This window comes from Argentina silus (genome assembly GCF_951799395.1).
Source record: "Argentina silus genome assembly, chromosome: 22".
In the NCBI taxonomy this organism is placed as follows: domain Eukaryota; kingdom Metazoa; phylum Chordata; class Actinopteri; order Argentiniformes; family Argentinidae; genus Argentina; species Argentina silus.
The window spans coordinates 5,792,697-5,819,531 of record NC_139676.1 but is presented as its reverse complement, the minus strand read 5'-3'; the positions used below and the strand labels follow the sequence as shown (position 1 = coordinate 5,819,531).

At 46.5% G+C, this 26,835-nt stretch overlaps 1 protein-coding gene across 3 annotated transcripts; it reads left to right on the top strand.

Annotated features, from left to right (window-relative positions):
* The first annotated feature begins 3,081 nt into the window (after nucleotides 1–3,081).
* zmynd11 (zinc finger, MYND-type containing 11) lies at nucleotides 3,082–26,835 on the top strand. 3 transcript variants are annotated; one of them, XM_083693942.1, is made up of 18 exons: nucleotides 3,082–3,256; nucleotides 3,374–3,417; nucleotides 6,942–7,077; nucleotides 8,483–8,642; nucleotides 10,342–10,365; nucleotides 16,261–16,284; nucleotides 16,634–16,795; nucleotides 18,119–18,196; nucleotides 19,029–19,121; nucleotides 19,725–19,812; nucleotides 20,052–20,107; nucleotides 20,558–20,635; nucleotides 21,145–21,263; nucleotides 21,415–21,643; nucleotides 22,050–22,127; nucleotides 22,350–22,625; nucleotides 23,192–23,377; nucleotides 23,650–26,835. In XM_083693942.1, exons 3-18 carry the CDS (start codon nucleotides 6,947–6,949, stop codon nucleotides 23,770–23,772), a joined length of 1,905 nt encoding a protein of 634 aa, XP_083550068.1. In that variant the 5' UTR covers nucleotides 3,082–3,256; nucleotides 3,374–3,417; nucleotides 6,942–6,946; the 3' UTR covers nucleotides 23,773–26,835. The 3 variants fall into 3 exon arrangements, with proteins under 3 accessions (XP_083550068.1, XP_083550067.1, XP_083550069.1); XM_083693941.1 differs by lacking the exon at nucleotides 3,374–3,417; XM_083693943.1 differs by lacking the exons at nucleotides 3,082–3,256; nucleotides 3,374–3,417; nucleotides 6,942–7,077; ... (2 more) ...; nucleotides 16,261–16,284; nucleotides 16,634–16,795 and adding an exon at nucleotides 17,370–17,458.

The window sequence follows — 26,835 nt, the reverse complement described above, 5'->3', positions numbered from 1 at the left end:
ATACCACACATATTTGAGTACCAGGCTATCACTTGACTTTTGTAATCACTGAGTTATATAAAATATACAATGCCCTGCATAAGTAATGGGACAGTGAAGCATTTTTTTCTTCTTTTGGCGACAAAAGTTTGGATTTGAAATCATCATACTATTAGGTTAAAGTAGAGATTATCAGCTTTTATTTGATGGTATTTGTGCTCATATTGGTTTCACCATTCAGAGATTACAACACTTTTTATGCATAGTCCCCCTATTTCAGGGCACCCAAAAGTGAGGCACTGTACTTACGCACAACTGCATATCTTATATACATCAAATGAAATGCATAAATCAAATAAATCTCTGTTACAAATGACGGTAAATCAAATGTTCTTATTCTCCGTGTGTAATGCTGTCATCAATCACTGTGCTGTATACACTGTTGATTTTCATGATCATTCGTAGATACCAGTTTGAGGTGTTTCTGATATCTTTCTCCCGTCTCCCGTGTGCATGTAATCACAGAGATAGAGTGTCCAAGAATGGGTTGCCATAACAATACAAAGAAAGATTGATATACATATACAGAACTGTACTATGAATGAAGAAATATTATTATTCATTTTTGTATTTTATGTTTTTCATCATTCTGTTTCAAGATCACACCTAGTTTGTTTCATATGAATAAATATTTTTTATATTGACAAAGCTTCATCACACACACACACACACACTTGTTAAATGCTGACTTTAGCTCAGCATTTAACACCATAATCCCGCAACAACTGATCTGTAAACTGGACCAGCTGGGGCTCAACACCTCCCTCTGCAACTGGCTGCTGGACTTCCTCAGCGAGAGACCACAAGCAGTACGAGTCGGCAACAACACCTCGAGCAGCATCACACTCAGCACAGGGGCCCCCCAAGGCTGTGTGCTCAGTCCCCTGCTCTTCACCCTGCTGACTCACGACTGCACATCAACCCACAGCACCAATCACATGGTGAAGTTTGCGGACGACACAACTCTGGTGGGTCTCATCTCCAAGAACGACGAGACCCACTATAGAAAGGAGGTCAACCTTCTGACCACGTGGTGCAGAGACAACAACCTCCTGCTGAATGTCAGCAAAACGAAGGAGATTGTGGTCGACTTCCGGAGAGGGCACACCGAACACCCACCACTGACCATCGATGGTGCTGCTGTGGAGAGAGTGAGCAGCACCAAATTCCTGGGGGTGCACATCAGTGAGGACCTCTCCTGGACCACCAACACCGCATCACTGGCGAAGACAGCCCAGCGGCGCCTCTACTTCCTCCGCAAGCTGAAGCGAGCGAAAGCTCCCACACCTATCCTGACAACATTCTACCGAGGCACCATTGAAAGCATCCTGTCCAGCTGCATCACTGTGTGGGGCGGTAGCTGCACCGAACACAGTAGGAAAGCACTGCAACGCATTGTGAACACAGCTGCTAAGATCATTGGTGCCCCACTCCCTTCCCTGCAAGAGACTTACTCCACCCGCCTCACCCGCAAAGCTACCTCGATTGTGAGCGACGCAAGCCACCCCGCACACAGTCTGTTCAGCCTCCTGCCTTCTGGAAGAAGGTATAGGAGCCTCCGTGCCCACACCACCAGACTCACGAAAAGCTTCATACCCCAAGCTGTCAGGAAGCTAAATTCTCTCCCCTCACTTCCCCCAGCCACATCCTCCAAGCTGTCAAGAAGCTGAAACCACCACCCCCCCTCCCAACCCTTCAGCCCCCCCCCCCAAAAAAACACTACGGACCCTGGACAATCCACTATTCTATTGCTACAATGCACTATTGCACTATTATTATTTTTTTTATACAGAATACACAGTATTTGGCTGCTACTTACTGTCTTTACTGACTGCTCTTTTTGCACTGTTTAAATTATTTTTATTGAATGTTTTACTTTTAGTATGTGTTATCTGTTGTGCCTGGGCACTTTATCTGTCTCACCGTGGGAGAGTGAGAAACGTCCTCTCGATTCCTTTGTATGTCTTGACATGTGAAGAATTGACAATAAAGCCACTTTGACTTTGACTTTGACACACACACACACACACACGCATGTGTGTGATTGTTTTCTAGGCACCACCATCATCATCTGACCAAGTTGTAAATGAATTGTGTATTTATGTTTATTCACCTACTGTACTACAGAATAATACTAAAACATCTACAGATTTCCAAAAGTCCCTTCAAAGGTTTAAGATGCACCTTAGTGTAATGTCATCCAGAGAGGTTGATCATTGTACCATTTTGCTTTGAAGGCAGAGATTTCAAATCAACTGACTTATCATATGTGCATGGCTTCAATAACATAAGTTCCAAATCATTGTAGTTTATATCTGTCAATTACAACCGACAGAATGCGACATGGCCTACAGTATAAACAGCGATACCTCATTCAGAAGCAGTGTTAAGTGTGAAGTATACATTTACAGTGTTACTCTATCGCCGACTAGTGGTGATTGATTGTATATCACCCCTACACAATTGTTTTTAATTTCTCCTTGAAATACAGTAGATCAAAAGACAATGTAACACTAATAATGAATTCGTCATTCCTCATATAAATCTTTAAGTCGTTAGAAAATGTAATGTAATGGGCTATTATAATTTTGGTGGTAAGCTTGTACACAAGACTTCTCAAGCTCTTGCGGCTTCTTGGGATGTACTGGGGGCCCCATTAGTACAGGCTCTCAACCAAGGGCCACTTTGTATACACAAAAGAGATGGACATCATCCGTAATTAAATATATTAAGGGGAAATCAGCATGTATGAAATGTACTGGGGGGGAAAAGGAAACCATCACACTTTGATTGTACTGCCATAATGCGAGTTTGGTTTAATTCTACCCGTGTCAACTTATTTGACATGCCATCATGCATGATGATGTTCTTTTTATTTCTAAAAAAAACACAAAAAACCCCAATATATATATCGCTGGAGGCCCTAGTAAAAAGAAAAACTGAATAACTGTACGCAAAAGTTGCCTTACAAACATAACAAAAGAACCCAAGTGACAAGTCGTAATTCCACCACTAGAGTTCTCCCTCTTAAAAAAAAGAGTCTGTCCTGCAATGTTGGCGCTTGTGTTTACCTCTCCCCAATCTGAGCTAGGGCCAACTGGACATAAACCATAATTCAGACACTCGAAACTATCCCGGAAATACAAATGTAAGACACCTCACGTTGAATCCTTCGCGGATTTCTACAGAGTCATATATTACTGATACTGTAGGGAAGGTAAGTTTGAATTATATTTCATGGAAAAATGGATTACTTCAATGAAAACATTACGGCTAGCTAACGTGAGCTAACTAGCTTCTGGCTGGACTTGTCTGTGTCTCTCCCCCTATGGAGGTTTAGCTGTTAACATGGCGCCTTTTACTAGCTAAAACAAAACGGTAAGCAAATGTCAGATTTCCCGTAACTGTCCTCGTTCTTTTTCTTGACACTGTCAAACGCGGTTGTATTGGTTTACTTCGCTGACAACCTAGCTGCCCAATGTTAACGATTTCATGCTCGATTATTATCAGCTGTCACCTACAAAACTGGCTGCTTTCTAGGCTAGCTGTATAGCCTTTGGTACATAGCGTTGGCTAGTCGTTGTTTTTGATCGAAGCAGTTGAATTGAATGACTTATTTGGATGGCAAAGTTGTTTGACCGTCCTTCCAACAGGCTGTCATTAAAAACAACAACCAAGCAAGCTGTCAGACAACTAGCCTGTTAGCTAGTGAGCTAGTTCGCTAAGTAGCCAGTCAAGCTAACTACCATGGGCTTGCTACGTGAAGCTAGCGAGTGTGGCCTTCCCCTGCTTTGTTGAGAAATCCACGAGCTGTGTTGAATACCTAATCCCGAAAACCACACCAGTCGGATCTCCCCTCTCTCCACGTGTTAGCTATCACAGTAAACGAACCTTTCTACCTAGAATGATTGCCAACCTGACTGTCGTATCATTTGAAGAAGGTATTGATCATCTATGTCACAACGGTGTAGGTTTATATTTATTTTAACGAATCAGTTAGGATTGAGCTACAAGCCAATTGTTGGCACAGTGATGGCAATACATGGATAGTGTTGATCCTAGGATGCACACGAACATGCGTTATTTGGTTATCTGTTGTTTCGAAGCTCATGAAATGGTATTGATGAAATGTCACTCAAAATATGTCACTCAGGAGTGATTGAGGTCCTATCATGACGAGGGAGGAAAAATACCCCATGCATTGTGTGAGAGGTTACAACTAACCCAGTCTCCCCTAAACTGGTCAGTGGTCCAGAAAGACAAATATGGTCACTTGATGTGTGTTTTTAATACTACTGGTTGTTCCTAATGTTATCTGCATTGGTATTCATGATTGTGTGTTAGGTTCACCTTGTGTGCCCGTATAAACCATTAGATAGATAGATAGATAGATAAAGCATTAGACTCTGTTGCTCATTAATCACTTGGAAGTCTAAAGGAGCATCTGGGCTCTAAACAATGATGTTGCCTGTACAGTGATGTTGACTGGAGAGCTACAGTTTTCATGAGAGCCATTCGGTTGTTTGAAGTACAGTAGACCAACAAAGCTGCTGTACTGTCGCAGGCAAGCTTCAGAACTGAGTGTGCTGGAAAACCTTGTCGGTATATAGGATGTAGATATATATGTCTGGGGCTCGAATTGAATTTCCTGTCTTTTTCAACGATGACCCAATCTTTATGTCACTTATAACATGCGGTTCTATTAGCATGTTATGGCTTCTCTACCCACGCTGTTTTGATGCTGGGAAGGCTTTTGTCAAAAGCTGCACACCTCCCAAGCCCTGGCTAATTGATTGGGGAGTGCAGAGTGCTTCAGCGGGTGTGTTGTCATGGTGTCATGTAGTGTGATCCCCCCCTGAGACATAGGTGTAGGTAGCACCAGCTGTTGTGAGCCCTGCTGGCTGTACGGTCGGACAATGCTAAGTGGGATGCTTGGGAAGGCCAGACTCTGAGGGCACCCCGTTGAAGTTGAGATTGATTACGGTTAGGTTCGGGTGAGGGGGAAACACTGTTGAGATTGGCTCTGCGGAAATGTTGGTGTTTCAGAGGCCTGCCCTCAAGTCCCTGACACCAGGCTAGAGATGCTAAGTTGGATCCTTGGGACGGCCCTACCCCTAACCCTAAACTTAATCATGACCCTTACCTAGGGCTAACCCTAACCTTAACCGTTTTTAAATTTCAACTTCAATGGGGTGACGTCAGAGTCGGGCCGTCCCAAGCATCCCACTTAAGGAGTGTCCTCCGGTCCCTGGCACCAGGGCACAGGTGGACCCCATTATCACCTGGCCCGGTTGGCACAACGTTGAGGGATCACATCTCAGCTGTCGCCTCAGCTGCTCTCTCCTTCACTCCCCTGTAGTTGCCGACTGTTGCACACACACACACACACACACACACACACACACACATCAAATCAAAGTTTATTTATCATATGCACAGGATACAGCTGGAAATGTCCAATGAAATGCTTAATACAAGCAACCTTTCAACAGTGCAGTGAAATACAAGGATAGGAATAACACAATAATAGACTAATAACAGTGCAACACACAATATACAGTCAACAGTCTCACCACACACACACACACACGATGTGATGTTATTCAATTTTACCTGATTCAGGCCACTGCAAATGGCCACTTCTATCTATGGCCTTGATACAATATGGGTCTCTTCACTTGCGGTTGAGGTTTTGCATTTCCTGAGTGGATTTGTGTATATTTGGGTCTCTCTCTCTCTCTCACGCTCACTCTCTCTCAACTGTGCTGCTTTTAAACTGACAATTTGGGTTTCATGGAGGCTTAAGAAGAGAAATGCATAAAATTGGATTTGGAACTTAGTGAAGGGGATGCAGCGAAGAGAGGAAACGTTCTCCTTTTGTTCCTTTCCTTGGAAGGATCTAGAAGAGTTGAGCGTGTATTATTGTCTTGTTCCTTGTTTAACTTGTTCCTTGCCACGAAGGCACACAGCACAGCTTTCCTTGTGTCTTTACTCTTTTGTGTTCAATGTAACCCGTTTATTTATTTAACGGGTGAAGCAAAGCCTTTGCTCACCCAACAATGAGTTCCTACTGTTAGCTACCTACCATTAGCCTGGAGTTGTTCAGGGGAGGATAGACAAGTGTCAAATGGAGAATGATCAAGGTAGCAACGGTGCTGTTCCATCCTGTAGACATCCAGGCTATGCCTGTGACTCGTCAGGGCATGTCCCCGAGGTCATGACCTTTCAAATGAGACCAGACCTGTCCTATGCTAGGACTGACTTTTCCTGATCCTGGAGCCTTGAGTGCTGTTCATGTTGTTATTTAGACTGTTCTTTTCTGAGGAAGAGTGAATGTTTTGAGAGTAAGTCAGGTAGTGAGTAGGCTAATACTGAATGTTTTGACAGAAACAATGAAGTAGTAGGAACAATGTTTTGAGATTATAAATCAAGTACCGGTAGTAATAATGAATGTTTTGAGATTATGTGGAGTAGTAATAATGAATGTTTTGAGATTATGTGGAGTAGTAATAATGAATGTTTTGAGAGAATGTCAAGTCGGCCTAGTCGGCTAGTAATTAATGTTTTGAAATAAACAATGAATTAGTAGAAACAATGAATATTTTTAAATTATAAATCAAGTACCGGTAGTAATGATGATTGTTTTCAGATGGTGTTAAGTAGTAATAATGAATGTTTTGAGATGGTGTTGAGTAGTAATACTGAATGTTTTGAGATGGTGTTGAGTAGTAATAATGAATGTTTTGAGATGGTGTTGAGTAGTAATACTGAATGTTTTGAGATGGTGTTGAGTAGTAATACTGAATGTTTTGAGATGGTGTTGAGTAGTAATACTGAATGTTTTGAGATGGTGTTGAGTAGTAATAATGAAGCGTAAACCTTTCCTCTCCTGTCCTCTGCAGGTCAAATGAATAAGGAGGTGATGTCGCGGGCGGTGAAGAAGAGGCAGGCGGACCCCAAGGTGGTCCAGTACGTCTGGGCCGCCATCGAGGTCATCCGCAACCAGAAACAGATCGCCAACATGGACAGGATCTCTAAGTAAGCGTCGCAGGCAGGCAGGCAGGCAGGCAAACAAACAGACAGGCAGACAGACAGAAACAGATCGCCAACATGGACAGGAATCTAAGTAAGTGCCCTAGACAGACAGACAGACAGGCATTGGCCCTTTCTCAATCGTTAGAAACTTGATTCCTTGCGTCCTCTCCTCCGTCCTCTCCACAGTCCTCCACAGATCATGTGGTACAGTGCTTTAGCAAGCTACCTACTGAGGGCCTTTACACACCACAGGGCCGGCCCAAACCATGCTGTCCTGGCTCGGATATGTTTCCATTCACATGATCCATTTCAGCATCTGTGGTTGATGTGTGCAGCTCAGCTTGGCTCGGATTGATCCGGCTGCACAGTGTGACTTAGGGTTCCAGTCAGACGGACATTTCAGTTCTGTTTTTCGTTTGGTCGCGTCTGGATGGTGAAGGTTGTCCCAGCCCGCTCTCCCATGGGGTAGTCGAGGCTACTCGATCAATAAGATGGATTGATAACTGTTCAAGATCTGACATTGACGGTCACTCTCGCTCATTGGATATTGGCATATCAGACCATACCTTCAACCAGGCCATATGGCAGTTTCGAGAAGACCTTAACGTTGAATATGATGTAGTGGATATGATGCATATAAATAAACCCTGTGGTTAAGACCTGAAACAGGTATTGCTTTTAATTCGGTTCGACATGGTCATTGTGTGAACATCTCAGACAGTCTAAATCTGTTCAATTGAAGGACCCATGGCTGACATTCTCTTGTCATTCTCCGTTGGAAGAGGCTGTGTCTGAGTGAAATAGTCACTCGCGCTCACCTCATCTCAGAGGCAGAGAGGACCTTGGGAGTTTAGCCACTAACAGAATGAATGAACAAACGAGCGCATGCACGCCTCCCTCCCGAGTGTCTGTTGTCATGGCGATCAAGCGATGGAATGCCATTGGAAGGCGGCGTTGATGTCTGTAAAAACACATTTCTAGACTGCGTCGTCTGGTTCTGAACGGGGCGAAAGGGAGGGATGACATTGAGTCTGTCAGAACAAAGGGATGGAAATGTATTACAGTGATCTTTTTTCAGTTGGGTCCTTCCGAGGCCTACTTCGCCTGTGCAGATCTTGTTCTCACAAAAGTCAGTCTCTTTAGTAATATGAACCCAACTGTTCTTTGTTATTCAAGTGTGTATTGGAAGGTAGCAATATTTTTACACTTCATGACTGACTGATATATTTAGAGTAACCTACAATGCAATAATAATATAAACATAACAAATATATAAATATATATATATATATAATAACATTTTATCCAAAGCGATTCACAGTACAGTGTTTGTGTTGTGTTGCTGTGCAGGACAGGTTTCCTCGTTCCATTCAATGCATTTGAACCAACTTTATTGTCCCACCCGCAGGTACCTGAGCCGTGTGTTTGGGATGCACCCCAAGGAGACGTCCCGACAGCTGAGCCTGGCGGTCAAGGACGGCCTGGTGGTGGAGACCCTCACCGTGGGCTGTAAGGGCTCCAAGGCAGGCATCGAACAGGAGGGATACTGGCTGCCCGGGGACGAGATGGTAAGAGATGGAGGAACCGTAGGGACGCGATGAACCGGAACCCTGCGCTAGATGCGAAGTGGGATGCTTGGGACGGACGCCGTGACTCGGACGTCACCCCGTTGAAGTTAGTGAGATTTAAAACGGGAAAGGTTATGGTTAGATAAGGGTTATGGTTAAGGTTAAAGTTAGGTTATGGGTAAGGGTAAGCGTTCAGGTTTAGGGTAGGGTCGTCCCAAGGATCCCACTTAGCATCTACCCAAACCCTATAAGGCAGGGGTGATCACCCCTGCTTCTGAAGAAGGACCGGCTGTGCAGGCTTTTTTCCAGCCCTGCACTAACACACAATCCTGATTTGTTAGTTAAGGCATAGTCTCGTTTCCAGACACTTCCACCAAAATGCGCAAAAGGTCTGGTGGACCAACACGTCAAACTTGGCCTTCATTAAGCTAATAGAAAGGCCGTTGAAAACGGACGGTGCATAGCCATTGGCTTTACTCTGCATCAATCATCTCCCACAGCACTTTACCCCGGTGCTTGCACACCACATGTTTCTGATTCAGAGCTATGCTGAGTAGCCGTGTGATTCGCTGAAATCATATAATAACAAATACTTTACTCAGTAAATTCACTCCCACTAAAGGCCAGGTTTGAGTCGTTGTTATTCCAGGCTTATATGCGCTGTGCGCAACAGCCTTGGGGACGAGGTTAGTTAAGGCACGTCAGCAGCTTTACCTCCAGATTTTGAGATTAGGGACCAAGAATCCACTTGGCTTTCCTTCAAAGTAGTTTTTATTTTGCATCCTCCATCTTGTCTTTCTTCTCAGTTTTTTTTTTTCTTTTTTTCTTTTTTCTTCTTCTTCTTCAATCATTTTTTCAATGCATTTGTTGTTCAGAGTATAAACTGCCACCAGTCAATGTGATGGATTTTAAATTTGTTTTTAAATTGTGTATCTGTGTTACCTGACTTGCGCATAGCACTCTATGCAACACAACCTTGTGCTAAAGTAGCTAGTGGACCTGTACATAAAGTATTTTCTGCTATATTGGGAGGATAAAAATAACAACATTATGTCAAGGATGTGTGGGCAAGCAGGTGTGTGTGTGATGAATAGATAGAGCAGCCAGGCCCTGTTGTTCACTGATCTGGAACAGTGACTTTGAATTGACTTTTAGATTATAACGGTTTGCATTATTTTATTTGGCAAAGTGAAGCGGTTGAGCTGTGCACACACCTTGAGTAACACTGCTGTGCTGCTAACATACCAGGGGAGGCCGGCGGAGGTGGAAATCGGAGGACGGGCTCATTGTAATGCGTGGAACGGAATCCGTTCCACGCATTACAATGAGCCCGTCCTCTGACTTCTACCTCCACCAGCCTCCCCTGTAACATAGTCACCCATTATCAAAGTACAGCACACCAGATACAGCATACAGACAGAATAGTCTAGGGCCCTGTTTGAATACTCCTTGAAAATCCCTTCCTTGAAGTGAATACTGATCCAACCTGATTGGATTGGTGAATGCAACCGATCCCACTGCTTTTTTTTTTTACACCAACCAACGTCATGTCAGATCAGTGATTCGTTGAAGGAAGGAAGTATTCAACCAGGGCCCACGGTGGTTCTCACTGAACACCACTATCACTGCTGTACAGGAGCTCGTTCCACCCTAGCTGCAGGACTTTAAACACTGCTTTTTGGGTCACTTGCAATCACAGGAGCCGAAGGCCGAAGGAAGTAAGGTAAGGGTGCTACGTTGTTTTTATTATTTATCTTTTTCATTTGGGTTTGATTGTTTTGCTTATTTATTTATTTTCTATACGTTTTCTTTTATACTAACATCATTCCGCATTGTGGGGTTGGAGTGAAGCTGTTCACTGTACGGAGCTTCCTGTGTTAGGATAAGATAATCATTTGGCTGACAGCAGCACCTGTTTTTGGTGTGAAAACTGAAAGGTGTCACCATAGCCTATTTATACATGTGTGAGGAAAAAGGAGAATGATAGACACAAGCTTTTTCTCCCAAAATGACACTTGGGGATTGCTTAACAGTACCAGTTTACAAAGACTACAGTACAAAATCTTTCTTTTCTGTGCCTTTTTAATTTGTAGTGGTAAATCAACCATTCAAGACCCAAACGGTGGTTGTTTTAGATACACAAGGCATGCCGGTATAAAAAAAAGCTTCATGAAGGTCCCACAAACCAATGTGTCCAGGTGGCCAAATGTCTTGCGGAATGGGATCAAAGTGACTTCCTTTTGAATATTTGCTCGCTACTTATCTACAAACGTAACGTTGCTTTAAAACAAAACCCAAAAAATACACCAACAAAGTCTAATAAACCATGCCAGGGGGTTTTTACCGATACAGTGAACACTGTATTCCCTCTTCTTGGCTTGACACATAGAGAATTAACCACAGTCTCTGAAAACCAACGTTTCAGAATTTATTTCCATGTCAGTGGCCAAATCTCAAAAGTCTCTCACTGGTTTCTTGCCCTCTCTACCCTTCCTTCCTACTCAAAACTCATTGGAACAGAAGGTCAGAGAGGAGGAACCTCAGACATTCTCCAATGAGTTTTGCGAAGTTGGTGAGGAACGAGGAAGCGAGGAAAAACTAGCTGAAATACCTTTGAGAATCGGCTAATGTCTCCTCATCGACTCATCCTCTTTTATGAGTGAATCGACAACAGGCTATGCGAACATAGCTGCAGGTTCGTAGCAAGCATATATGAGTGTAACAGGGGAGGCTGGCGGAGATAGAAATCAGAGGACGGGCTCAGTTTAATGAATGAAACGGAATGAGGAACGGTTATCAAACCATACCGGTTTTGACACCATTCCTCAGTTTCATTCCAGGTCATGAATTTCAATGAGCCTGTCATCCGATTCCTACCCCCACCAGCCTCCCCTGGTGTGTACAGTAAGTACAGTGCTATAGTTGTAGTAGTATTGCTGATGGTAGTCGTAGACCTCTTGAGGGGTGTGTTCCAGTGTGTGTCGTTATCTCTGTCCAGCATGCGTTTTGATTATGACACAAAGGGGGTGTGGTTTGTGATTGATTGAGTTGTCCCTCTTATACCTGTCATTGGAAATGTTGGGTGACTGATTTCATCATAGGTCACCATCTCTACAGTGTGTGTGTGAGTGTGTCGGGAAGCATGGCCAAGCAATTCCAGTGTATTATGTAGTTATGTCCTCAGAGGCGCCTGGATTCAATCCAACTGACATGCCGTGTCCTCGGACTGTCCGAGAACACTTGGTCCGACTACGGAATTAGTTTATTTCTCTCTCCCCCGTTGGTCACACATCCTGATAAGATCAAACCCTCGATAAATTCAAGTTAAATGGATTACGGACAAAACCTCAGATTTGGATTTAATCCAGGCTCGCCTGTTATTACGATCGTAGATTATTTGTGTCTGTTCTCTCCCCCGTGATCCGAACGGTTGTGTGTTTGGTTTGTCGATGGATGTCATGGAGGAGAAGCGTGGTGGGGGATAGGTTGTGTCTCCAGGTGTGTGTGTGACAGACTGTCACATGATTAGGGACTTTATTCGAGTGAATGCAGGGTAGCGTAGTGACCGCGGTGGCATGTATCCATCTCCTTTCCTCTGTGAGTCATGGGCCGGTCGGTCTCTGTAGGGAGGGAGGTCAAACGCCTGTGAAACCACTGTGCTCAGAGCTTCAAGCGTATATAACCTGGAACAACAATGAAGCCTCAGTTATTATGAAGGAGGTCTGCACTCTGATCATTCTTTAAAGGCAACACGTAGCCAATGCCAGTAAAGGTTATTGCCTCTAAACAATGATTAGCCGGAGGCATCTATGGCAGTGGAGGTAGAAATCGGAGGACAGGCTCAATGTAATGCGTGGAACGGAATGAGGAATGGTATCAAACACTCAAGCCTCCCCTGCTATATTGCAATAGATAGGCCTTTTAAGTTCTCACTGCCAGCTCCAGGCTCAGGCTCAGGCTCAGGCCCAGCTCAAGGCTCAGGCCCAGCTCCAGCTCCAGGCTCAGGTCCAGCTCCAGGCTCAGCTCCAGCTCCAGGCTCAGGCCCAGCTCCAGCTCCAGCTCCAGCTCCAGGCCCAGCTCCAGCTCCAGCTCGGTTCTGCCTGGCCTTGGCCAAAAGCGTCTATAGGGAGGCCAGCGAGAGCCGGAGGAGCCTAGGGAGAGGAGGCCCTGGGTCGTTGTGTTGTACATGAGCCTTTTTAGTCTTTTCACAGCTCACAGGCCCAGCTCCAGCTCTGCCGGGTACGGCCCCTGGCGCTGACCTAACGTGTCTTTGGATCTGTCGTCTCCCCAGAGGCCCAGTTCACAGCTCCTGTTCTGCTCGGTTCTGCCCGGTCCCCTATACAGGGAGGGCATGGACCTTTTAGTCTTCTCACAGCTCTGGCTCGGCTCTGCCCAGGCTCTCGCTCCAGTGGGCTAACCCTAACCCTCCAGAACTGTTCTGCCTGGCACACTGCCTCCCGTCCCTGGTGTGGTTGGGCCTCCGGTCTTCTCACAGGCAGAGGCACCATCTCTGACCCGCTGTGTTCTGCTCTCTGATGCCTGTCTCTCGTCCTGGCACGACGGGCTGCGTCTTGAGCCTTACTCTGACAGCGTCGTTGGGGCTGGGAGACAGCGGGAGCAGAAACTCAGCTTTTGTTGGCAGTGTTAGTCAAGGCTCATTCTCCCTCCGAAAGCACAAAGGAGTTTCTCACAAGTTGTAAAAAGGGACATCTCGTTTTAAATTCTATAAATATTTTTTTTCTTTTTTTTTTTCTTTCCATTTCATCTTTCATTTGATTTTGTCTTTGTTTGAACCTTTTCCTTGTGTAGCTTCTCAAAAGCAACTGCCTTTGTAGTTTTCTTACATGAAAACGTTAAATGCCCCCCCCCCCACACACACACACTTTCACTCTCTTAAATGGCCCTCGCAATCATGTCAGTGTAATCGACATTGACATAAATGTTTTATAGTAGGGGCTGGGGTACAGCAGGAGTAGGGGCTGGGGCAGGGGCAGGGGCAGGGGCTGGGGTACGGCACGGCAGGGGCAGGGCCTGGGGTACGGCAGGGGCTGGGGTAGGGCTAGGGGTAGAAGCTGGCGCTGGTGTTGCTACCGGATGCCCTCACTAGAGCACCAGACAGTGAACCCTCCTCCCCCCCCGGAGGGCTGACCTTTTGAAGTCCAGCCTTTTCATTGAGAATACAATAAGGTAATGAAGCGCACCTTTCAGCACTTGACCGTACTGCAGACAGAGAGACAGAGGCCCAGCACAACACAGAGTGGGTATACTATGGAGTGTTTCTGGCAGAAGAGTGTGTGTGTGTGTGTGTGCGTGTGTGCGTGTGTGTGTGTCTACACGTACAGCACGCCAGCTATAGTGCCTTTGGCTGCCTGGCCTCACATCAGGCTCATGGCACATTAAGCTGGCGAGTTGGCAGGGGCACCGTAGCTGTAAAGCTGTCACTGGCTGCAGCAGCACTGCTGTCCTCCCGGCTTTGTCCTTATGACTATTTATGGCTCTGCTCGGGCTCTTCCCTTCTGCTCCCCTGTAATGGAGTCAGCCTTCTGAGGCCCAGACCAAGCCTGTTCTACACAGGGGAGGCCGGTGGAGGGAGAAATCGGAGGGCTCGTTGTAATGCACGAGGAACGGTCTCAGACACACACACGCCGTGTTTCAATACCGTTCCGAATCCAGTACACTGAGCCCGTCCTCCGATTTCTACCTCCACCAGCCTCCCTCGGAGTCAGTGTTCCGGGGCTTAGACCAAGCAAGACTTGTGGTACCGGGAGAGAGGCCGAGATGGTGGAGGGATGGGGCAATGGTTCTGAACTTCGTGGGGTGTAGTCTGCGAGGGCGTCCCGAGTCGGAACGCCTGCTGTATTAAGAGTGTTTTTATGTGTTTGTGCGATGGTTCAAATCAGAAGGAAATGAATTAGTCAGTAGGTGGATCTAGGTCAAGTGCAGTGTTTCCCAATCTGCCCCTCAAGTGCCCCCTAACCAACACTAAGCACAACAGGACTCTCGTACAGTCAACCAATAGCCGGCTTTCCACAGCGGGGCTTACGCTGGGCCTGCCAGCGGGTGCCAAGGCCAATTTACGGTACTTACTCCTGGCCCATTCGGTGCTTGAAACTCAGGCTTTTAACATCCTCTTACCCCCCAACCCCCCACCCCTCCAGCCAAACTGGGCTCTAGCCTGCTACAGGGCAGGACTAGATAGCCCACCTGTGGAAATTCTGTGGCTCGGTTTTGAATACTCTTCAGTTACAACCTACCTGCCTCCCTTCCTTGGAAGACATCGCTGATCTGACAGGACTTGATGGGCGAAAGCAATGCAATGAAAAGCTTGTTTGGACCAATCCAGCTCACAGTCGATTAGCGATTACTTCAAGGATGGAAACTTGGATGCGTTACTAAAGACTTGGCACGGGGCCTAGTTTATAACATGCTGCAGAGGAGGTAGAAATCGGAGGACGGAGTTTGATACCGTTCCTCGTTCTGTTCCGTGCGTTACAACGAGCCCGTCCTCGGATTTCAACCTCCACCAGCCTCCCCTGACATGCTGTAATATCCCCGTCATGTCCCTGTTCTCCTTCCGAACCGCTCCAGCTTGTGTGTAGGAGGGGTGTCACCATAGAGTTAAATCAATAGAGGAGGCGCAGGCTATCATTCCCTCTCATTGCATTTGTGCTATAACATGAAGCAATTCATTGTCCCCCAGCGTTCACAACTGTATCCCGTGCATATGATGATAAATTACCATTTGATTTGATTACACAATCACAGTTTATTTAAGGGAGTGTTGCCCTCTAGGGATTTCTAACTCTATGGTGTGACTCAGTGTCTGGTGGCGGAAGCATGCTTGGTCGACTCCAGGGGGAGGCCGGCAGAGGTAGAGATCGGAGGATCGAGGGGGGCTCGTTGCAACGCCGGGAACGGAATGAGGAACGGTATCCAACGCGGCGTGCTCCTCATTCCATTCCGTGCGTTACAATGAGCCCCCCCCTTCCGTCCTCCCCCCACCTGCGCTGCTTGTCTCCCTGGTGGTTTATTGCTTCACCTGCCTTTTAGCTCCCTGTCGATGAGCCTCCCGTACCTGAATGAACAATAGGGCTGGATAAATCACCAGGAGTGATTTTCAGCAGGCTTGGCAGGCAGGCAGGCAGGCAGGTCTGGACCCCACCCTTCTCTTAGCCTCCACCAGCCATCCATGCGCAAACACACACTCAGGGCTGTCATATTAACTTTCACCGTTGCCTCCAGACATAGAGGGGGAGGGGGAGGGGGGGGGGGGGGGTGATGTTAGCTGATGTTTGATTTATGGTTGGCGGGAGCACGACTACCCCCGTAGTGAGCCAATGTTTAGGCCATGTTCATGCACGCGAGCACACACACACGCGCGCTTACGCATGCATGCACACACACACACACACACACATAGACACACACACACACATACAGTACACATACACACAAGCTTACACACACACACTAGCCACATCCTTAGCCTTCCATTTGAGGTTTATCTAAGAGCTTGTTGTGATTCAGCCTACATTGAGTGTGTTATGGTACAGGGCTAGGCCTGCTGTCACTGTTGGTGCGCTCGTGTATTAACGAATGAGGAATGTCTTAATTGCAGATGGTGAATGAGCCGCCTCCCGAGGTCAGTCACAATTCACTTCACACTAAACACACACACACACACACACACACACACAATAACAATGATGATGATGATGATGATGATTGCTGTAATGTATAACTTCTTCCTCCCTTAAGTCAAAGTAAAAGACGTGATGTTAAAGTGGAGTGTGTACGTTTGCGAGGCAGAAGCCACAGCAGCTGAGGTGTGTTTATGGGAGCTACCAGCTGGTGTCACGGTGCCCCCCCCCCCCCTAACCTCCCCTCCCTCCCCCCCCGCCGGCTGTACAGGTAGTGGAGGGGGGAGGGAGGAGGGGGCGGGGTGGAACGGAGGGGGGGGCACCGATCACTGTGCTCCGTGTGTGTTCCAGGAGTGGGAGGCGGAGAGCCACGACTGGTACTGCTTCGAGTGCCACCTGCCTGGGGACGTGCTGGTGTGTGACAACTGCTTCCGGGTCTACCACCTCAAATGCCTGTCAGACGAGTACAAGCCCCGGGACAGCGGCTCGCACTGGCAGTGTGTGGTCTGCAGGGTAGGTTGGGCCGTGTGTCTGTCTGTGTGTCTGTGTGTCTGTGTGTCTGTGTCTGTGTGTGTGTGTGTGTGCGCGTGCGTGCGTGCGTGCGTGCGGGGGGATGGAAGTGAAGCTAGTCGTTGTCAGAGCTGGCTAGTGAAACATTAACAGCCCGCCAGACCAGTGACATATTTGTCTTCTCGTGGCAAAAGAAAGTCTCACAATGTTATGTACATTGAAGGGAAACATGCTTGTTATGTAAATATGTTGTAAATATGTTTGTTTTTTGTTTTGTTTGTTTGTTTGTTCCTTTAGCTGTGACATGTTTTGGACCATGGACCAATAGAATGGCCTCCGGGCTGGTACAAATTGCAGTCTACTAGCCCAGTTGGCCAGTGCCCAAAATCTGTGTGTGTGTGTGCGCCTGTGTGTGTGTGCGCCTGTGTGTGTGTGTGTGTGTGTGTGTGTGTGTGCGCGCGCTTGTGCCTGTGTGTGTGTGTGTGTGTGTGTGTGTGCGCGCCACCTGAAATGCCTGTCTGACAAGTACAAGCCCCGGGACAGCAGTCATCACTGGTTGTGTGTGTCATGGGGTGTGTGTGTGTGTGTGTGTGTCACCTCAAATGCCTGTCTGTTGAGTACAACCCCCGGGACGGAGGCTCTCTCTGGCAGTGTGTGGTGTTTAGTGTCGTCCCTGTGACCTCCCCCTCACCCCTGTAGACTGTCTGCCTGGGAGTGCCACTGTCGCATCACAATGACCTGTTGAGCTTCTCTCTCTCTCTCTCTCTCTCTCTCTCTCTCTCTCTCTCTCTCTCTCTCTCTCTCTCTCTCTGTCCTGCTCTCTCTCTCACACACATTCTCTTTTGCTTTCTCTTTTTCTCTCTCACTCTCTCTCTGCATTTTTTCCTCCCACCCGTTCTCTCCTCTCATATCTTTCACAACTTCCCCTCCCTGCTGACAGTCTATTTCCTCCTTTTATTATTAGCAGAACTTAGAATATCACCCATGAGCCTGCGGTCATAAACAGGTTGAATAGAGATGTGGCTTTACAAGGTCGTACCTCACCAAGGTCTGTTTCTCTATGCAAACTCACACACCACACACACACACACACACACAGTACTCTCTCTCTGACCAAGCTATGTGTCTTCCCGCTCTCTCGTTACAGGGTAGACACACACGCACACGCACACACACAGACTGTACGCTCTCTCTCTTACCAAACTGTTATTTCCTCCTCTCTCTACAGGGTAGTATCTCTCTCTCTCTCACACACACACACACACACAGAGCACTCTCTGTCTGTAACCGAGCTGTGTGTGTGTGTGTCTTCCCCTCTCTCTACAGGGTAGTAAAAAGAAGAACCTGAATAAGCAGGAGATGTGTAAATACCTGCGCTTCATCGTTCAGCGCATGAAAGAGAGGGTGAGTGACCGCTTCTTCCTGAAGTGTCATCCTGACAGAACACACACACTCTCACACACACTCTCTCTCTCTCTCTCTCTCTCTCTCTCTCTCTCACACACACGCACTTGTGCACTTTCCCCCACCCCAGCTCATGCATTTTAAAAGCATCAGATTAGCGCAAGAACGGCTGGAGAGACTTTCCTCGGAGGGCGGGAAAGGAGGAACGGTTACAGTGAGCCCCGTCCTCCGGTTTTCCGCCTCCGGCAGCCTCCCCTTCCCCCCCCCCCCCAAGTTTTTTATATTTTTTTCTCCATTTTGCAAACATACACACCGGTCCGTTCATTTTTAATGAGGGGGGTGTTGAAGCGTAGGCCTGGGTAGAGAACGGGGGGGGGGGGGGGGGGGGGGTTCAGGCTGAGGTAAACACACTGTAGCTGTCTCCAGTCAAAGCTCTCTCTGCCAGGTTTTATTCCCATTTTAAATCAAAGAGCCAGTAAAAAATATAAACAGCCCACAACGTCCTGGGTTGATTCCCAGCCCTCTCCTCTCCTTCTCTCTCTCTCTCATTCCTCCCTCCCTCCCTCTCCACTTCCTCCCTCTCCCCTTCCCTCCTTCCTCCCTCCCCTCTTCCCTCTCCCCTTTCTGCTCTCCCCTCCCTCTTCCCTCTCCCCCCCCTTCTCCTCTCCTCCTCATCTCCTCTCCCCTCCCTCTCTCCCCCTTCCCACTTCCCTCCCATCTTCCCTTCCCCCCCCCTCCCCCTTCTCCTCTCCTCTCATCTCCTCTCCCCTCCCTCCCTCCCTCCCTGTGTAAGGGGTATTACATCTCCTGTGTTCTCCTCTTGGCTCTGCAGGCTGTGGACCTGAACAAGAAAGGCAAAGACACCAAACACCCCATGTACAGACGGCTGATCCACACAGCGCTGGACGTCACCAACATACAGGAGGTGTGTGTGTTCTCTCAGGATGATTGAAGTGCACATTGACAGGCTAATAATAGGATGCGCTATGATATTAGTTTATAGTGAAGACCAGTGTCCTCTGATGTCCTTTTGACATTTTCTCTCTGGTCTGTGGCTGTAATAACTACTTAATAGGCACTATTTAGTCTAGCAAGAGTGTGTGTCTGTAGGGGGGAGGATGACAGATCTAGAAGGCTATCAGATTTCCTCCCTAGCCCCAGCCCCAGGGTCAAAGAGGTTGTGTGTGTGTGTGTGTGTGTGTGTGTGTGAGAGAGAGAGAGAGAGAGAGATGACTGGTGCATCCCGTCAAACCTTGCCAAACAGCCTGGAACACAGCCCTGCCTCTTCTCTCCGGGCTAGGGCTCAGGCCCTGTCTGTGTGGTCAGATTTGTGTGTGTGTGAGAGCATGAGAGTGTGTGTGTGTGTGTGTATACACACTGCCCTCTGTTGGCCCCCTGCAATACTACAGCCCCCCCCCCCCCATTAGTCCTCTGTCCTGTGTGAATAGACCTCTTTGTGTTCTCTCTATCTCCCTCTCTCTCTTCTCCCCCCCTCCCCCCTCCCCCCTCTCTCTCTCTCGTGCTGCAGAACCTGACGGAGGGAAAATACAAGAGCTTTGACGAGTTCAAGGCTGACGCCCAGCTGATCGTGCACAACACAGCCATTTTGTTCGGAGGTGAGGGGGGGGGGGGGGCGATCACCAATCACAGACGAGACATTCAGAGTTTTTCAGGAGAGCTGCGTATTGTTATCCGATGTCCTTTTTTTAATTACGATGATTGATAGCAGCTGTGAACTAAGACAGTCGGCCGAACTCTGTCATATTCCTGTTCATCAAGCACACAGCAAGTCCAAAGGGTTGTTATTGTTGACCCTGTGTTAACGGAACATGTTGTTGTCGTTGTGTTGTTTCAGTGCACAGTGACCAGGCTGAGATCGCACGGTTGCTCTACAGCGACACTTGTCACGAGGTACAGCCCCCCCCCCCCCCCCACACACACACACACACACACTCTCTCTCTCTCTCCAGGTTCTTCTTCCTCTTCTGTCTGTCTCGCTCTCTCTTCCCCCCTCTCTCTCTGTTCTTCACATCACACAATTCTGCACAAATGATGAATCAGCACAATGCACTGGAGTGGATGGTGGGATAAATCATTTTATTTCTTAACACTTTTTTTTTTTTTTTTTGTTCAAATTATTATTATTGAAATGCTCAGGAAGTGAAAAAGAGATGTTGAGGTTGTTGCACTTCTCTACTGCCCAGTTAGCATTGCAGTGTTGTTGCCAGAGGAGTGGGGTTCCAGGTCAGGGGTCAAGGGGTTGCCTAGGGAAATGTTGACAAAAGGCAGTAAGAGCAGGAATGAAAGGAGTCTGTCAACATGGATTCTCTAAGTCTCTCTCTCCCCCCCCCCCCCCTCCAGTTAAATGAGTTGATGCTGTGTAAGAACTGTTTCTACCTTTCCAACGCTCGGCCTGACAACTGGTTCTGTTACCCCTGTGTGAGTATCTACACACACACACACACACACCCCCCGATGTTGAAATGCTCAAGAATAGTTGTGAAAGCCTAAACTCAGCAGTAGACAGACATCATTGTAAACAAGCAGTAATTCTCCCTTTTTTACTTTAGCTTTTACTCAATACCAAAACACATATTTAGCCTATTTCCACACTACGTGTGTGTGTGTGTGTCTCGAGCACTGATGTTGAAACACTCTTCAAATATGACTTCAGTGATAACACACAAATGACTAGCAGGGGTTAGGGTTGGCATGCTCAGCAGAATCCACAGTTATAGACAGCATATATTAAAAGCATGTAATATAATATGAGCTATTTTTGAGCGGTGTGTGTATATTTGGATCAGTGTGTGTGTGTAGTCGCCGTCCTTTGCTGTGTGTGCTGAACTGCAAACCCCGCTGATGACGGCAGGAAGCTTGTGGTCGACGCTTCTGCAGCCGGACGATGACTGTGGGTGTGTGTATACGTGTGTGTGTGTGTGTTCTAGACTCCGAGCCATGAGGTGGTGTGGGCTAAGATGAAGGGCTTTGGCTACTGGCCAGCCAAGGTCCTGCAGAGGGAGGAGAACCAGGTGGACGTCCGCTTCTTTGGCCACCAGCACCAGAGGTGAGACAAGGCACTGAAAAAAAAACACAGTACACACTCTTACACAAGCAGTATGCACACATGCACGCGCACAGTACATACACACGCCAACCATCAGCCCTTCACACCCACACAGCATCCTTATTATAATCACCTCCCCTCGTCCCCCCAGAGCGTGGATCCCGGCAGACAACATCCAGGACATCAAGACGAGCGTGCAGCAGCTGCAGGTGAAGCGCAGCATGGGTTGGAAGAAGGCCTGCGAGGAGCTGGAGCTGTACCAGCGCTTCCAGAGGGAGGGCCGCTTCTGGAAGACCAAGCTGGAGGAGAGGCACGAGGAGAGGCACGAGGAGGCCGAGTCCAGCATCTCCTCCACCAGCAACGAGCAGGTCCGACAGCAGGTGTGTGTGTGTGTGTGTGTGGGCGGACGGACGGACGGGATTGATTGATCACACACACGAGAGAGAGAGAGGGCGAGAGAGAGAGGGCGCGCACACACACTCTCTCCCTGCCTCTCACACACACTCTCTTTCTCTCTCTCCCTGCCTCACACACACACACACACACTCTCTCTTTCTCTCACTCACTCACACACACACACGCACTCTCTGCAGTCCCTTTCTTTGGCATCTCGCAAATCATCTTACAAACAGCTGCCCGGGTGTGGGGGAGGGAAGGAGGGAGGTTTAGTTTGGCAGGTTACGGCGCCATCTGGTGTCCGTGTCTTTATATAATCCAGTCCTGGTCTCCGTGGCTGATACAGCAGCTCTGCTGCTGTTGTTTTTTCCTCCTCCTCCTCCTGCGCAGCTCAAGGTGAATCAGGAGCCCAAAGCCAAGAAGAGCCGTCGCAGCAGTCAACCTCCGGAGCCCAAAGAGGAAGTCAGCGTAAGTGCTGTTCACAACGCAGCGAGCTTGTAGCATGACCTACCTCTAGTCTGGAAGAAGACAGTAATGTATGTTAATGGCTGTCGTGCGGAGCATCCTGTCAGAGAAAGAGAGAGAGATAGAATCAGTAGCATGGTTGCTCTGGATGTGTGTGTGTGTGTCTCTGGGTGTGTGTACTGTGCTGTAGTTATACCTTACCCCCTCTCCTCTCCTCTCCCCCAGGACCCGGAGCCAGAGATGGAGGCGGTGAGCTCCAGCCAGGAGATCCCCACGGCCACGCCCCACCAGCCCGAGAAGCTGTCCGTCTCCACGCAGACCAAGAAGGCCAGCGCCGCCTCGCCCCGGACCCTGCACCGCAGCACCCAGACCAGCAGCGACGGGGCCTGCCAGAACATGTGTCACGAGAAGTACACCAAGATCTTCAACGACGTCAAGGAGATGATGAAGGCCGACAACAAGCGGGAGACAGAGAGGGTGGTCCGGGAGGCTCTGGAGAAGGTGACTGGGGGGGTTGCTTTAATATCCATACAGGTTAACTTAATACCCGGCGTGACCCCCAAGCCACAGTGGAAAACGGTCCAGTTTTAGTTCCGAGTATAATTTTGCGGTCGAAAAACAGAAACATTTGAATAAATGAAATTGGGGGCGAAAAGATGGACAAAATCCCAAATCAGGAATATATTAAGACTGATGTAATAATGATGTAATAGGGCCGTAGTTGGGGTTGCGTAACAGTGTTCCCTGACAGAGTTGGAGAACAAGCAGACACACAAGACTTTCATTGAAAACATCAATACAGGAATAAGCTAAAACACATGTACAACTCGCCCATGCATTCAAATGAGAGATGGAATCCCTCACGAAAAAGCACATGAATTGTGAATATGCTTCTAAATTTATTCCGGGGTAGGAATTTTGTTCAGACCGTGAAGCCATTTTCAGGGGGCATTTTGGGGGCGTTTCCAGGGGCATTCGTGGAGAAACAAAAAACGGAAAATACCAAATGTGTAAATGTTTCTAATATGTCGGGCCTGGCGAATGAAATGTCTGGTGTGCGTCTGCAGCTTCGCTCTGAGATGGAGGAGGAGAAGAGGCAGGCGGTGAGCAAGGCTGTGTCCGGGGCCCAGGCCGAGATGGAGAGAAAGTGCAAACAGGTGAAGGAGAAGTGCAAGGAGGAGCTGGTGGAGGAGGTGAAGAAGATGGTGTCTCAACACAAACAGCTCATCTCCACGACCAAGAAGAAGCAGTGGGTCAGTCTCTCTCACACACACACACTCTCTCTCACACACACACGAAATCAGCTGGACATTTAGACGCATCTCTCAGTTGGGTCAGATTGTTGTATTAGATTCATGTTTGATAGATTTGCCTCATTGTCTTTACTTGAACTAGATTTATTTATTTTAATTTTAGTTTAGTTTTCTGATTATCAGTGTAGAAAAAAAACAGTGAGCAGTGGTGACCAACCATTCTTGTGTGTGTGTGTGCGCGCGACTGTGTGTGTGTGTGTGTTCCCCCCCAGTGTTATAACTGTGAGGAGGAGGCCATGTACCACTGCTGTTGGAACACCTCCTACTGCTCCATCAAGTGTCAGCAGGAGCACTGGCACGCCGACCACAAACGCACCTGCCGCAGGAAGAGATGAACACCCCCGCCCCACGCCTACCCCCACCCTAACCCCAGGCCCCGCCCCGCCCGAGCACCCAGCCATTGGCTGCCCCCATCCATCACTCACATGACATCTCACCCACCCACACACACGCACCTACACCCAGCCCCAAGCCCCTCCCCTTCTCCCTCCCTACCTGCCTTCCTGAACACTTTGTGGACCGAACCTTTTGCGCAATGTCTGAAAAATTGCTCTTCTCTTTTTTTTTTCCTCTCTGTTTTTCATTTTACTCTTATTTAATATACCCAGTGTAATGATTTTTTTTGATTTTCTTTTTTTTGTTTTTTTGTTTTTCCGAATCGTGAACAGATCGTTTCAAAGAGCATGGCTCGAATTTATAGTAAGGTATGATTTTTTTTTGTTTTTTTTTCTTTATTTTACTGAAGTGCTAATTTTGACCTTTGTTGGAGAATGTGTTATTTAAGTGTGTAGTAACAGATGAGCATTAACTGAATACATTTTATTACCTGAATTTTTTAATCACTTTTCTTACTGTAAATGTTTAACAATATACACCGTCGATCTTAAAACCATGAGTACTATTGCAGCATTGAAATAGCTCTGCTTTCATACAGAAAATATTTAAAATGGCAGAAAAAACTGAAAAAAAAACTGCTTAAAAAATCGAAATCATGAAAACAGTCAAATGTAAAATTTCTTGTGATTTTATTCATGAACCATTTCGGTGACTAGCACCTTCTATCGTTTTTAAATCTATCGTCCTTAAATCTTTTCAGCATCATTGGGAACAGGGTTATGAAAGTCGGCCGTAAAGATGCCGACAAAAATCTTCAGTTTATTATTCTGCACATTTTTGGTTGACTTTTGAATATATTGTAGTTTTTAATGAATCAACGTTTAAAACAAAAATAAAAATGTTTTAATTTGTTCTAAATTTCTGGGGAATATATAGCAATCTTTACTGAGCTGGATCTTAGAGAGGTTCCTTCGAAAATTTGACCGTTTGCACATTTCATTTCTTAACCCAATGCTTGTAATATTGCCAAAAAAACAACAACCTACATTTTGTTGAACCTATCTTAACAGAGAAAACGTGTTGAGTGCTGTTTTTCCCCTTGTTTTTTTGTTTTGTTTTTTGGTTGGCGTCGGTGTCATTGTTACTGTGACGTACACTGTAAGTACGTTTTTTTAGAATAACTCATACGTGACTAGTTATGGGACTCTTACACTGCGTATGCTGTAGTTGGTGGTCAGTGCCTGTTTCCTCAACGCCATCATCATATTCTGAGTAAAGAGATGTGCATGTTGATAGTTTTCAAAGTTTTATTCATGAAGAAAAAAAGAAAAAAAAAGCGTAAAGATTAGAAGCTTGCGGAGTACCTGGTTTCCAATAGACAATGAATACGGATGGACCAATATAAAATATATGCAAATATGAATGATCAAGCTTAGTTATTATTTTTGTTGTGAATGGAGTCATGCTGTGTATTGTTCTCTGTTGCCGAGCGTCTTGTTGATCATTTGAACAAAACAAAACAAAACAAAAAAAACGGTAATGAAATTGCCAATTTTATCTTTGACAAAAGTACTACCTAGATGCTTCCTCAGAGTCATATTATATACCACGGCTGTCAACCAATCAGATTGTGTTATTACAAGAAAGCGTTTTATAAATGTACATATGTTTCTGGGCTGCTAGGTAAGTACTGTACGATATTGTAAGTCTGTGTGACTCTTTCCTTAGTTATGAAGAGCTGACTGAACAGAGGAAAAGTCATCCCCTGCTTTCTTTCATCCATTCATTCATTGCCTAGTTTTTGGACACCAGTTTTCAATGATGGCAACTCTCTCTCCTGTTAGCTCAGACAAGTGCATCACTTTTCAGAACTAACACAATTATTTGTATTTGTTAAATCACGATGGCAAATATTGACGTGTTCAATATCTTCTTTTAACATTTTATTTTCGATGACTTTCTCTTTTCTAAGCCCATATATCTATATTTTTTTTCTCTTACTGGATGTTTGGAATCTCCAAAGCCTGTGTGTGTGGCCTACTGTTTTTGAAAGTGATGAGCACACTGTTTGATCGCCACATGCAACGCTCTCTTGTGTTTTCAAAGTCATCCTCTGTCATCATGGTGTCACTACATGTAAATAAAAATGATTCTCTTGCGCCATGTTCAATCTCATTACATTCACCTGTGGTGCTGGTAGTGGTGGTAGAACATTAAAACAGAATCTCCATGGACTGAGGTTTGAAACTCCTGCTCGTAACTGGTGTCCGTCAGGCTACAGTTAACTCCAATATCTGCCCTCTACTCGTAAGGCTAAGAGAGGACTAATAATGGGATTTGGAAGCTATTGATTGATGCGTTAGTTGCAGTTCTTTGTAACTGGAACAATCTATTGAAATGACTGACTAGATCTTTTTGCTCAGCTCTCAAAGAAATACCCGACACGTTTCGCCGCGATTCTCTCGCTTTACTTCAGTGTTACAAACACGTCTTTGTTTTCACTTTGGAACGAGTTACATTGGTGGTTAAATCTGGTCTTCTCTGAAATGTACATGTCCACCAAACTAGTAATACAGTATGTATTTTATATTTGTCCATCCATGTATGATGATCATTTGTGATATTTTCCCTATGTGGAAATATTTTGATGTCATTCCAGTTTGTAAAGTATTTCTGGTAAACTGCATGAGTAAGATATGTATTACACTTCTTTTTCCATGTTAAAGGACATAGTTGCACTTCCTGAAAATTGATGCAATATGACAATGATTTGTTTTTGTTCTTCCTCTGAAATTTGCAGTCAAGCTGATTTTCTTCCCACCTCACAATTGATCAAATTGACTATTTTCTGGTGAGAAAAGTATAAAGTCACATACAACATACATGACTAAATCAATGACATCGTCTTCACCGTGGTAGGCTTTTTCCCCTGTCCATATGTAAACTATTAATTGTGGCTAACATTTTCTATGCTCCTGGCTTTTTGTTTTACGCTTTAGCTAGCAATATGTATATAAATATATTCTATGTGCTAACATGGACAAATAAATGTATCAACAAGT